Here is a 13930-nt window from a genome sequence, read left to right as displayed (position 1 = left end):
GATAATACCCTGCATTACGTGTTACCTATTGGAGCTCATCAAGTGGTAATGATAATACCCTCCCATTATGTGGCACCCTGAAATGCACTTTAATGCGGAGAATATAATACTCCTCCATTATGTTTCACCCTGACATGCACTTTCAAGTGGCAATGATAATACCCCTAATTATGTGTCACCCTGAAATGTACCTTCAAGTTATGATAATACCCCCATTATGCATCACCTGACATGCACTTTCAATTGTTGATGATAATACCCCGCAATTGTGTGTCACTCTGTGATGCACTTTAAAGTGGTGATGATAATAACCCTCATTATGTGTCACCCATCGGACCCCACATGTGGTGATGACAATTCCCCCCTATTATGCCACTGGCATGTATCTAACCAGGCATATCCAACAATTGGAATGCCCACACAGGTTCCTTACTAAAAGAATACATGGTGTAAGTAATATGTCCTATGCAGACCGCCTCAAGGCCGTATCCCCGTATTCTGTCTCCTACAGGCTTTTGAGGGGATATCTATGCCTGGCAAACAAGGTATTGTCAGACCCTACTCTGATAGACCTCCTGCATATCCACAAAACAAGCAGTACCAGAATCATCTGTGCTAAAGACTTAAACCTTGACTGTAATACAAATAGGATCTGATGAAAAGATAGGTCTGTATCCCATAGACTACCCTGTCTATGGAAAAGGCTCCGCACCCGTGTGATGCAGAGTTTTTCCCTAACCCAATTCAAGTGCAACTTGGACAACTGGATGGGAAACCGGAAATTCATCCCTGGTTTGGCACCCATGTCTCTAATGGAAACAGGTAACTTATAAATGATTAATCTTACAGACCCAAGCTTACACTTATTAAAGTTATCAGAATTTGTCAGAGATTTGGGATGCATGGCTAGGCTTAAAAAGGCCTTTGTGGTTGTTAGCCTAGTAAACACCTATTATACAATGACATCCCATTAATATTCAAAAACGTGCATGCTGATTGGTCAGCGTGCATGTTGTAAATCAGAGTTATAGTAATGGAAAAAGGTCCAGTCGCCCGGACTTTTTCCATTGCTATAACTCTTTTTTTACAGCAATGGAGAACACAAGATCTCCATTGCTTCACACTGTCTCGCTATGTTAAACGAGTTTAACATAGCGAAACAGCTTTAAAAAAAGCAACAGAGATTCTCCTTTGCTTTTTTAAAGCTGTCTCGCTATGTTAAACTCCTTTAACATAGTGGGACAGTTTGTAAAAAGAAATGGAGATCTTGCTTTCTCCGTTGCTTTTTTCAAAACTGTCTCGCTATGTTAAATGGGTTTAACATACTGAGACAGCTTTAAAAAAAAAGCAACAGAGATTCTCCGTTGCTTTTTTTAAAGCTGTCTCGCTATGTTAAACCCATTTAATATAGCAAAACAGTTTGTAGAAAGCAACGAAGATCTTGCTTTCTCCGTTGCTTTTGCCCACAGTTCTGATGTACTGCGTAGGCATACGCATGTGCAGTACATCAAAACTGCCACAGAATACCAGACAGCTGCGGAAGGGCAGCAAGGAGGCATTATACAATGCCATTATTTAAGAAAAGTAATTCTTTTTTTTCTTAAATAATGTCATAGTATAATAGCAATAACCCACGCCTGGGTGTGGGTAATGCTGGATTTACCCACACTCAGGCATGGGTTATTGCTATATGGACCTATATGGTGATGATAATATCTCCCATTATGTCACCCAACAGACCTCATCATTTGGCTATTTTAATACCCCCAATTATGTGTCACCCTGACATGCACTTTCAAATGGTGATGATAATATCCCCAAATATGTGTCACCATTCAGACTTCAGCTTGTGTTGATGATATACCCCATTATGTTTCAGCCTGATATACACCTTGAAGTGGTGATGATAAGCTTTCCATTATCTGTCATCCTGATATATACTTTCAGGTAGTGATGATAATAACCCCATTATATGTCACCGATTGGACCTCATCATGTGATCATCATAATACCCCCTATTTTGCATCACCCTGACTTGCACTTTCAAGCGGTGATGATAATACCCTTAATTATGTCACCCAACTGACCTCATTATGAAACAATGATAATGCCCGAATTATGTGTCACCATGACATGCACTTTCAAGTGGTGATGATAAAACCCTGATTATGTGTCACTCTGACGTGCTTTCAAGCGGTGATGACAGTACCTCCCATTATGTGTCACCCAATCAACCTCATCATGTGGTGGCAATACCTTGCCATTCATTATGTGTCAACCTGAGATGCACTTTTAGGTGGTGATGATAATACCAAGGTATAGTGATTTTGTAGTTGGTATATATAAGTTCAAAGGGTGTGGATGGCTTGCCCTGTACATGGGGGGGGGGGTGCAGCTGGGTTTGCTGCCCCAAAGGAAGTTTAAAGGAAAAGAGTGATTTTTGAGATTTGCTCTTCTCTTGTTTCCAGTCTTCTTTTTTCATCTTGGAATTCAGCATTACAAGTGCTGACACTTCAATAAGGAACTGCAGAAATCTCCACAAATTGTTTGGGGAGGTGCACAGCACCTCTTCCATAGGGCACTGCAGCTTTGACAAGCCACTATGAGTCAACTGTTTATTATTTTCTTTTAAGTAAAGAAACACTGCTGTTATACTTACTTAAAATAAATTAATTAAATAACTGGCAACTAGGTGCTCCAAGCAAAACTGCATCTAAGATGGCCATCTACTACACCTACTAATAAGGTTAGCTATGGTATAACATATATCACATATAAAATGAACTGTGCTGCTTCATATTATCAGCAATGCTACTTCTTGGCTGTAACCAGTAACCCCAAACACCAAAGGTTTGTAACACTCATGCTAAGTGTAGAACTAAGAGTCAGACAAGCAATATATAGTCCCCTAATTTATTTCTCAGTCAAGAAGTTTACACTTTTGTAATCTGTTGAAAGGCCACAATTTTAAATCCTGTGCTGTTAATGAAAGATCCAGAAGTTGTAAAGAATAATTCAGTGTTTAAGTTGAGTGTTTTTCCAGGATCCCTCCTAATGCAGAGTATATCATACAGATCTATTTTTATTAAAACAGTTTCAAATAAATTTTAAATGATGTCTAACAAATCAATTTGCCTTAACAGAATATTCATTCATAAAATCATATCCCGGTAGAAGCCGAAGCTATATCTTCCTATTGTTTTTCTTTCTTACACATTAACTGTATATAAATTTGACAAAAACATACACAGAGAAAAAAAAGTTTTAAGAAGATGCAAAATTACATACAGTAGCAAACAAGCAAAATGATGTTGGTTTTAGCATATTTACATGACTTTTCAATCTTTCTGAACTTGTAACTGTCTTAAGGAAAGTGCAAAACACTGTTGTATTCTATGCAATCCTAGAAAAAGTTCAGCACAGCATTTTTACACACTTTCGAAGCTGCAGATAGGCTTAGAAAGAAAGCAGCACTTCATAATGACAGTGTGATAAGTATGTTCTAACAAAACTCTCTCTGACAGGATTAAAATAAGTCTAAGGAACAAAAATCTGCTTTAAACCATAACACATTGAAAAATACTCTAGAGAATTCATTACCGACTTTTGGGTGCTGTCTCCAGACCTGTGCTTTGCTGATATGGACACCTTAGGATGCCCAGGTGCATACATGGTAGTGTATAATAAACTGCTAGTTAATTTTATGTTTAATGTCACAGTTTTATGAGTTGCAGTGCTTAAAAGTATGCACACTGATCGGTTTCTTTCTTGGGTTCACTTCCAGCTTTAAACAATTTCCTTCTGTACCTTCCAGCTTGGAGACAGTATGTGCAGTTACATCTTCAGCAAAGATACAAGCAGTCTGTTACCAAGTGTGGTCTTTCATAGGTGTTAGCACACTTTTCTTCAAGAATAAATATGTGCTACTGTAGTTAAAATGTTTATCAGAAAAGACATACGTGAATCTCTCTGTTAACTCATGAACAAGAAGAAAAAGAAAAACTGGTTGACAAAATCCACATACAAACATGTCCACCTCTGAATAAACATGGAAATGCTTCCTCATATAAAAAACAAACACGTGTAGCTTAAATTGGATTGAATGTGTGCTTAAACCAAATATGTGAGTCAGCACTGGGAACAGCTGCTGGATATTCATTTAGAAGGCATAAGGTCCTACATAGATTGTGAGCCGCAGGACAGAGCTTGACTGGTAACGCAAGACAGGATTCACAGTTACCATTTCCAAATCCAGAACATAAGTCCGAGGTCCTGTTACTGGCCTGGCCAGCACCAACATAGCACTCACATTGGTTATTTGCTGTTGAGATAAACAGATAAAGAATGAAGTATGTGTTTTATTAGAAAAGAATAGTTCCACCAACAAACCATTCCACAAAAACCTACCTAAACTAGGTGCTGTTATGTTTTAGTCAATTTGTACTCACACTGCATTCAGTCAGTGGCATTTTATTTCGCTTTCCTTTCATGCACAGAAGTTTTCTTCAGAATTACAGCAAAACCATGAAGTTGTTTCTCTTAGTTACAGACTTGGATTAAACACATCTAAGATTCACATGCAGTCTGTTTTACATTGTTCTGAATACCTCAAACAAGTTTAAGTAAGATACTTTTTCTGAAAAAGACAGCGCTGAGTGTGAAGAATAATTGAATAATTATTGTAAGAATATAGTAATACTAGTGCTATATATATATATATATATATATATATATATATATATATATATATATATATATATATATATATATAATCTTGTTTTATTCTTTGATCTGCAGTTTTCTGAGACCTCCTGAGAATCCTGTATTTTAAAGTTGGAATTACCTGGTGTGTTACTATAAATGTCAGCCCCAACACTAAGGATTATGAATAGGTTTCTGGTTATAAAAACTTACTTTGCATTCGAGAAATGGATGCCAAGAAATTCAACTCGAGTGAAACCTAACAGATGAATATTTTCATCCATATTGAGAAGATATAATAAGAGTTACTGTGGGTGAGTCCTGTTCATAAATTTTTGCAGTGCTTGGAGATTTGTCTGCTCTATGAACTGCTACTTACAGAAAAAAAGAAAAGAAAAGAAACAAAGTGCAGAAGTGTAACATGTTTTCCTGACACTCAAAGCCTTTGAAAACCAGTAAAACACTTTGGTGTTGTCAAATTGCATGTAGAAAGTACAGTTGCATAAGCCCTACTTACCTGTAGCAGTAGATGTTCGAATTTCACACTAACTCAGTGGCATATGGGTTCTCTGTCTGCACAAACCCACAATGGCAGCCGTCTAGAGCACAGAATTCCCTCCCCAGAGTCCCTGAGATAAGTGTTTGACTAAGTTCCTCTCATCAGAGAAGCCTAACCCGTCAGAGGAGGTCAGTTGTTCAGATTTTTAGTGCTAAGTAGGAAGAACCATGAAGGAACAGAAGCAAGAACTGCCCAAAGCCAACTAATTCACAGCCAGAAAACATGAATACAAATAACTAAAGCCAACCAATAATACAACAGTGTTGGATACCATCAAAGTATATATAAAATAAGGGGGACAGTGGGTGGGTGCTGCCACTGAGGCAGTGTGAAATTTGAATATCTACTTTTACAGGTAAGTAGGACTTATGCAACTGTACTACGCTCATCATACATACTGCCTCAATGGTATATAGGTAGATTTTCAAAGCCTACCCTAACTGGGAGAAGGAAAGATAAGGATCCAGAAGCCCCTGGAAAAATTGTCTTTGCAAAGTCTGCTCTGGAACTTGAGGAAAGAATCCAGTTTGCAGTGCTTTGAAAAGGTATGATTAGAGGGCCAGACTGTTGCCTCTAGAATGTCTCTAGAGTTCACTAATTTCCAAAATGCCAACAAAGAGGAAAAGGAATGTGTTTTAACCTTGCCTGGAATAAACTTACCATGGTAACAGTAACAAAAAAACACTAGCAGAGGACAGCCAATGAGCAAAACTAGCAATCTTTTTAGAGACAGGCTGTTCCTTCTTAGCCTCATAATGTGAAATAAACAGCTGTTCAGCTTTTCTGAAGGGTTTAATTTTGTCAAAGTAGTACCTGAGCTGCCTGCACACACCAATGGTATGCAGAATCTTCTCTCTCTTTCTCTTCTTTTTAGGTTCCAGAAAGAAACCTGGGAGATTGATAGCTTGATTCAGGGTAAGTTAAAAAAAATGTTAGCATGACAGATGTATTAGTGCGCAAAACAACCCAGACCTTGAAGAAAATCTAACATGTTTGTCTCACCATAAGAAATTGCAGTTCAGTGACTCATCTTGTGGATGTTAATGCAATAAGGAAAACAGTTTTCCAAGTGATGAACTTTAAATCAGCCTGATAGGCTGGTTCAAAAGGAAATAAGGTCAGATTTTCAAAAACAAAGTGTGATCGCAAAGAGGAGGAATTTGCTTTTGTGGGGATCTCAAGTTCCACACTCCTTTTGTAAACTGTTGACCAAAAAGAGATGAAACATTGGGATCCACAAGTAGACCAGCTGACTTGGCCACAAGATGCAGCTTGATAGAGGCATACAATAAGCCATTGTTAAGTAGCTCACACAAATATTTTAAAACTAGGGGGATAAATACCATATTGGGACCACTATCTGTTAGGCACAACTTAGACTCCACTTGTAAACGTAAGACTTTCTAATTGCATGTTTTCTTGCCTCCTTCAATATCTACTGCATATCCTCAAGTGCCTAAAAGGTATCAAGACAGAATCATCCAGGCTGTCAGTGGCAAATTCTCTACGTTAGGGTGCATCAGTCACTCCTGACACTATGTGTGTGTGCAGCTCCAGAATGTGAGGAGGTTTGTGGTAACTGCCATTGGTCAATTCCATTAAAAGGGAGAACCAACTTTGTCAGGGCCAAAAAGGGGTAATCACAATGATCTTTAGTAATTCTTTCAGAATCTTCAGGAGTACTTTGGGTATCAGTGGAAAGGGTAGAAATGCATAAAGGAACATTCCCGTCCAAGGGAATGAGAATGCATCTGTCCTCTAAGCATGGCTGCAAGGATGTCTCAGACAGAATTTTTCCAACTGTCTGTTTTGAAAGGAGGTGAATACATCTATTGAGGTGCTTCCCACATCTGGACCAAATCCTGTAAAACCTCTTTCCTGAGTTTATGTTCATGAGGGTCCATCCAGGATTTGCTTAGTAACACTATGTTTTGCTCTGATGGGATGTATGAAACCTGAAGCATCAGAAAATGCTTCAAGGCTAGCTCCCAGGCCATCACTGCCAACTGGAAAATAGGTATGACACTGTACCCCTTGTTTTTTTCAGGTACCATATGACTGCGGTGTTGTCTGTGATCACCAATAGGGGACTTGGAGACCATAAGTGGTGAAGAAGTTTTAAGGCCTGCATCACTGCTTGCATTTCTTTGATGTTTATGTGGTTTATAGCATCTGATGGATTGCATTCATAATGCACTTGAAGTCCTCAGGACACTGCTCCCCATGCAAAATCTGACAAGTCAGTCTGGACTAATTGAATTGGGATCTGGACTGAGAAGCGTAGGCCTGAATTGAGAGACATCTAATTCCTCCACCATTGTATCTCTCATTTCATAAATTCTAAGGGATGCAGGTACTGGGACCAACAACTTTTAAGTATCACTGAATCTTTCTCATATGGAGTCTGGTCATTAGTATCATTGATGCCATGAGGTGTAGTATTTTGAGAAACTCTCTTGCAGAGGTGGCACCTTGTAGAGAGAATTTACTGAAAATGTTTGAATAAGCCAGAACTTTTTCTTCTGGTAGAAAGACCATTCTTTTTGTGTGTCTGTCACATACCCCAAAAAATAATTCTATGAGAGTGTGTGAAAAAGGACTTTTGTATGTTCAGCTTGAAGCTCAGGTGAGCTAGAATGACCAAGACCTTGTCTAAGGATTCTAAATGCATGGAAACAAATTCTGCACAAATCAGCAAGTCTTCTAAATAAGGGGAAATGTGGTTGCCCTGGTTCCTGCAGTAATCAGCCACTGAAGCTTGGCACTTTTTGAATACTTGAGGCATAGAAGATAGTCCAAAGGGTTTTGCAGAAAACAGATGATATGAGCCAGACACAGCAAATCTGAGATATTTCCTGATGTTAGTAGCAATTGGAATGTGATGATAAGCATATTTCAGATCCAAAATCACCATAAAACAATCATCTGGAAGAAGGGGTAGAACTGTCTGCAGGGTAAGCATTCAGAATTTGGGTACCTTCAGGAACATATTTAGGAAAGACAAAACTAACACAGATCTCCACAGTAGTTCTGTTGTGGATACCAAAAAGATTCTGGACTAAAATTATTTTCCTTTTTGTGGTGCAGCAAACAAAAGTTACGAACTTACCACAATGACAGATCTATGTTGTCTCATTTTTGTCCAGTTCGATGTTTGGGCTGTCGGATCCACTCAGATCCAACCTCTACACTTTCTTTTAGAGCTTTGGATCTGAGACTCTGACTCATCTTTTCCAACAATTCCCTTCTTCTGCCTAAAATACCTCAGATCGAGTTTGCTGATAGTTTCTATCCACAGAGGGCAATACCATGATAAGAATAAAAACTAAAATGGAACAAAAATAGCAACTTATTAAGTATGCCTATCTTGGAAATGTTACCTATAGCAGACAGAGTCTTGGTCAAGGTCTGTCCAGACACCAGAAGTTTGCAGATGGCAATCTGGAAGGGGGAAGGAGGGAGGGATGTTGAACAAGGTGAAAACGAGACAACATGGATCTAGTGTTATGTTAAGTGCATAACTTTTTGTATCTGATGTTGATTACTTTCATCTGATTCAATGTTTGGGACAGATTCTCAAGCTGCCTATAGTGACCTGGGTGGTATCAAGGAAGGACATTCCTGAGAATAGTAGAGCCAAAGGATGTGCAATTAGACAAAGTTGCTGCTGCACAAATGTCATCAACAGGGTGTCTTCATGAATGCTGTAGATGTAAGCAATTGCTCATGTGGAATGAGCATTTGGTTTTGAGTGTAGAGAGAAACCTAGAGTTTTATATACAAATGAAATGCAGTCTGATAGCCACTTTGAAAGTGTAACCATTGACACTTGATTTCCCAACTTTGCTTTGGAGAAAGATACAAATAGTTGATCTGATTTTCAAGTAACTTCTGTGTCTCTGAACAGTTAACATATGAAGCATGTATTCTCCTTTGTTAGAGTAACTGGGAAAAAAAGATTGGCAAGTCAGTGGATTGATTCAACTTTGCTTAAGATGAGACTTTTAGGAGAAAAGTAGGATTTGTTCTCATTGACGCTCTGTCTTTGTGGAAAAGTAGAAAGGTGGCTTGCATGAGAGCACTTGTAATTCATTCATTTGGCAGATGTGATGGAAATCAGGAAAACAGTTTTCCAAGAAAGATACTTAAAGTCAGTTGATGCTGCCAGCTCAAAGGGTTTCAGAGTCAATGATAGAAGTAAAATTGTAACATCCCACAGAGGAACTGGGTCCTGAATTGGAGGCCTTAATAAGGAAAGCTTTAGATATTCTCAGAGAAGCAATGGAAGAGTCATTATGGTCTATGTAAAAATTTAAAATGACAGTCATTTGAACTTTAATGGTAGAGAAACTAGAACCTTGGTGAAAAATTCTGAAAGAAACTCCAATATCAATGGGAGGGTAGCAGATAAAGGGTCAAATCCTTTTGATAATGTCCAAATTGAAAATCTTCACCATTTACTTTTACAAGTCTTTTTTGTTAATTGATTTTTGAGAAGAAGTTATATGAACTACTGGAAAAGACAGTCTGGCATCATTGGCTAACAATAAAATTGGAGAAACCATGCAGTTAATGGGGCTTGCAGATCTGATAGAAACATCCCAGATGGGTGACTCAGAAGAACCAGAATGAGATCCAACATCCAGGGCAGGCAGAGTAAATGAGGCCAAAGTAGCAAGAACCAAATCTTCCACGGCCAGAACAGGACAATGAGGATCACCTTGCTCTTGCACATCATGGCTTTCTGTATGAATTTTGTCAAGAGAGGTATTGGTGGGAATACATACAGGAGGCTCAGGGGCCAAGTGTGGACTATAGCATCTCTCAGTGACTGTCCTGTGAAGGGATGAGGGCAAAGCTACTGCTGCAGTTGTTGCTCAGGTAGGAAGCAAAGAGGTCACAGCAAGTTTGGCCCCAGTGGCTGAAAATATCTGCTGCCACTGTGTGTTTGAGAGACCACTCATGAGGTAATAGGATAGACAGTCCTGCTCAACTTGTCTACTAGTGCATTCGACATCCTGGAAATGTGCACTGATACCAGAAAGCGATGGAAAGACATTGCCCATTGCCAGATTTGCATGGTCTTCTAGTAAAGTGGACAGGATCACGTTCTCCATTGTTTGTTGATGTACCATATCCATGACATATTGTCTGTTTGAATGGAAATCACACCCATTGGTAGGTAGTTCTGGAAAGCCTGTAACACTAAGAGGACTGCTCTATTCTCCAAGATATTGATGTGAAGTTTGGCCTCCATAGTTGACTATGTTCCTTGAACCATCTTTCCCTAAAATGCCCCTTTCGCCCTAGAAGGAAAGTGTTTGTGGTTACTGTGGTCTGAGGGGTCAGTGGACAGAAGGGTCTGCCTTCTGCAACTGACAGAGATTATCCACCATGTTGTATGGTTTCTGCAAACTTGAGTGAGACAGATTCTGGCATGGAGGGGATGAAAACTCTGTGACTACCAGACTGAAATGAGTACACTGCAACACTCCAATGTGGCATCTTGCTAGTGGTACTAAAGTGATGGTAGAGCCCATCAGATCTAAGAAATGAACAAATCAATCTTGCTTGTGGACAGGGATGATGAACTACCTGAGAAGCCACCAGCCTTAATGACAGTACACTTGCTGTTGGAAGTTTGTCAAAATTTTGAACTGTGTTGATCTGAAAACCTGTGAATTAGGTGGGGTGAGTCAGGGGCAGTTTGCTCTCAACATGATTGGTAGTTATCCCTAACTGATCTGCAAGGTGCAGTAGGAATGCTTGGTGCTGTAGCTGTAGATCCCTGGAGGTAGCAGTTAAGAAACAATCATCTAGATATGGGAAGACTTGGATCCCCTGCAGTTGTAGATAAGCTGCTACCACTGACATAATCCTGGTGAACACCCAGGGGGGCTGTGGTGCTCTGAATGAATAATTATTGGCTCCCAGTCAGAAATGGAGAAATCTCCTGGATTGCGTTTGAATCTTTATATGTTAGTAGGCATCTTGGAGATCTATACAGCACATCCAATTGTCCTTCCTCAAGACAGGTAATATGAACTGTTCCATGACCATCCAGAATTTCATCTGTTTGACAAAATGATTGATGTGGCTGAGATCCAATATTGGCCTGAAGTCCCCTGTCCTATTTGGAACTAAAAAGAACTTGGAATAGACTCCAGATTCTAACCGGTCTGAAGGGACCTGTTGGATGACCTTTTTTCCACCAACTTTGAAATTTCTGTTTCTGCAAATTCCAACTGATTGGCTGGAATATCAGGAGTCTTTAAACTTTCATTTGGCAGCTACAAAAATGGTATGATATAGCCTCTGGTGATTATCCTTAATCGTCATGAATCAGAAGTAATGATGTGTGAGGCTTGTGGATATAAGGTTAAATGTCCCTTGACTGCCTGTAGAGTGCAGCAGCTGGGTAACTCTTCAGGTGCAGTGGTAGGATTTCTCTGTGAAGGGACCATAGATACCCTGATTCTACAATCTGCCTCTACATGCCTCTCCCTCTGCCTCGGGGGAGTGGGGGAGTCTATCCCCAGGAGTGTCACAATAAAAACTCTGTGATTTCCTGAACCAGATTTTCTTATCTCCCCTTTGATTCCTGAAATAGGATCGTTGTGGAGTGGAGAAATGGATCTGTACAGCAGACACAGTCTTACCGTTTAGTTCACTCCTGGTATGCATCTCTTTAACTTTGGGTCTAAAAAGTGTGGAACCATCAAAAGAGGCATTAATAAAGGCTGCCTTGAAGCTTTCCACAAAATTACATAGCTGCATCCAGGCATGGTGAAAAATGGTAATGCCTGCACCAGCTTCAATTGCTGTGCCATGTGCTGCATTGAACAGCAGGTGCATGGCTATTTTAGATGTAGATCATATGGTAGACATTTGGGTGTCCACTGTTTTTTGGGCATTCAAAGGCAAGTTAAGTGAAAGAGACTTGGAGTTCTCCTTGATCATGTCCATTTGGAAACATGTCAAGTGGCATCAGACTGGATAACTAGAGGGAATTTTGGGTAAGACAGGAGTCAGAGTCTTGGATCAAATCTCTGGAAGAAGGAGCCCAAGTCATATCTGATCAGATATGATAACCCAAACATTGAATCACATGAAAAGAGACAATATCAAATCTGATTTGATGATGCCTGCTTGCAACATGTGAAGGTGTACCTGACAGAACAGATGTATCTGGACTGGTACATGCAGGGGGATTCCTCTGAAAAGAACAGGCTTTTCTGTCCACTGCCAAGAGTATCCTCCCTGAATTAATCTCAACAACCATTTGTCTGAGACTAGTTTTGGCCAGGCTGCTGGGTTGACTGAAAGCTTGGGGGAAGGAAAAAGGTGAGGCAGGACAGGAGGAAAGGAAAGGATACCCAAGTATCGGCATCATTATTCTTTAGCAGAGGAATAGTCCTTTTGAAAAACGAATATCTTTTTTTTGGTTGGGAAGAATTATTCTCCACCTGCCATTTCCTTTTGTTACACTGACTCTTGTTAGGCTGGGAATTTTGTTTATTCTGCCCTTTGAAGTTGGATGCCTTTTTAGGGAAGAACCTGGGAATATGAAACATTCTGGCTACCCCATGCCTCAGTTTACCTCTGTCATCCCATTGTTTGAGAATATGAGCAGCAGCAGGACAAAACACAAATTCAGGTCTTAAAGGTCTATTCAAAATTTCATTAGATTCTGGTTATGTAATCAAGCATACCTTTTCAATACAACAGAAGCAGCTGCATTTCAAGAAATTATGTCTGCACCTTCAAACACACTTCTCAAAGCATGTTTCAAAACCTGAGTAACACTACAAACAATCTTTTTCATACATCATTTCTATTCAGCAGGTAAACATACAGCAAAGTCATATAAACCATATTTACGTTGCAAAATAAATATGCAGTGGGACAACTTCTTCCCTTGGAATCCAACCACTTGCTTATTTTATCCGAAGGTGTAGGGTTAGAAGATGCCAAGACCTCTTGTTAGAGTTGGGAGTTGGAGAAACCACAGCTAGGTCAGCTGGCAAAGAGTAAAGAACGCTACAAAATCAGAGTACACCTTGTATTTCATCATAGCCTTTTTTAGGAACTGGTTCACTAGCCAAAGGGGTTTTACATGCAGTTTTATATACATCTTCCTATTTCAGTAACATGAAAGAACAGCCAAAACATTTGGAATCTCATTTTCAATAAGATTATAAACTCTGCCAGTCTCTGTGGCAGCTCCAGATCGCTTCCAGTCAAATGCATCTCTAAACCCTGGCTAGCATCTGTGGAAAGGTAAACACCTGCTTGGGTTTTTGAACCTGTTTATCTTCCAAAGAATCAGATCTGATGGGCTCAGCATGTTGACTATTGTTTGCATCAGAGTCCCCATCAAAATCTACAGCCATAGACTGATCTGTTTGAGTGCAGCCCCAGTCATTCTAAATAGGAGAATTATCTCTGAGATCAGCTGACTGTAAAACACTCTTAGCTAAGGAAACCACGTGAGTCATATAAATGGTAATAACCTGGTTGTCTACAATGTGCTCATATCAGAGGGTGATGGAGAAAAAGGTACATGGTCTGCAGGAAAGCTTTAAGCAACACCATATTCAAAAACACGTAGGCTAAGGCATGTTTTTGTTGAGCTTTTTCTTTTTAGGTACAGCTGGATTTGTCTGGGTG

General features: G+C 39.6%; 1 protein-coding gene across 1 annotated transcript in view; it reads right to left on the bottom strand.

Moving 5' to 3' along the window:
• Window positions 1-2899: 2899 nt before the first annotated feature.
• EFEMP2 (EGF containing fibulin extracellular matrix protein 2) overlaps window positions 2900-13930 on the bottom strand; it is a 725363-nt gene continuing 714332 nt past the window's right edge. Inside the window, exon 11 of the mRNA XM_044060512.1 lies at window positions 2900-4321. Within this exon, the coding sequence (XP_043916447.1) occupies window positions 4160-4321 (162 nt within the window). The 3' untranslated portion in view covers window positions 2900-4159. The remainder of the gene's footprint in view (window positions 4322-13930) is intronic.

Source organism: Protopterus annectens, chromosome 2.part0 (genome assembly GCF_019279795.1).
Source record: "Protopterus annectens isolate FY-2018-M chromosome 2.part0, PAN1.0, whole genome shotgun sequence".
NCBI classification, from domain to species: domain Eukaryota; kingdom Metazoa; phylum Chordata; order Ceratodontiformes; family Protopteridae; genus Protopterus; species Protopterus annectens.
Note: the sequence above shows the minus strand (reverse complement) of the source record. Positions and strands in the feature narration are given on the sequence as shown.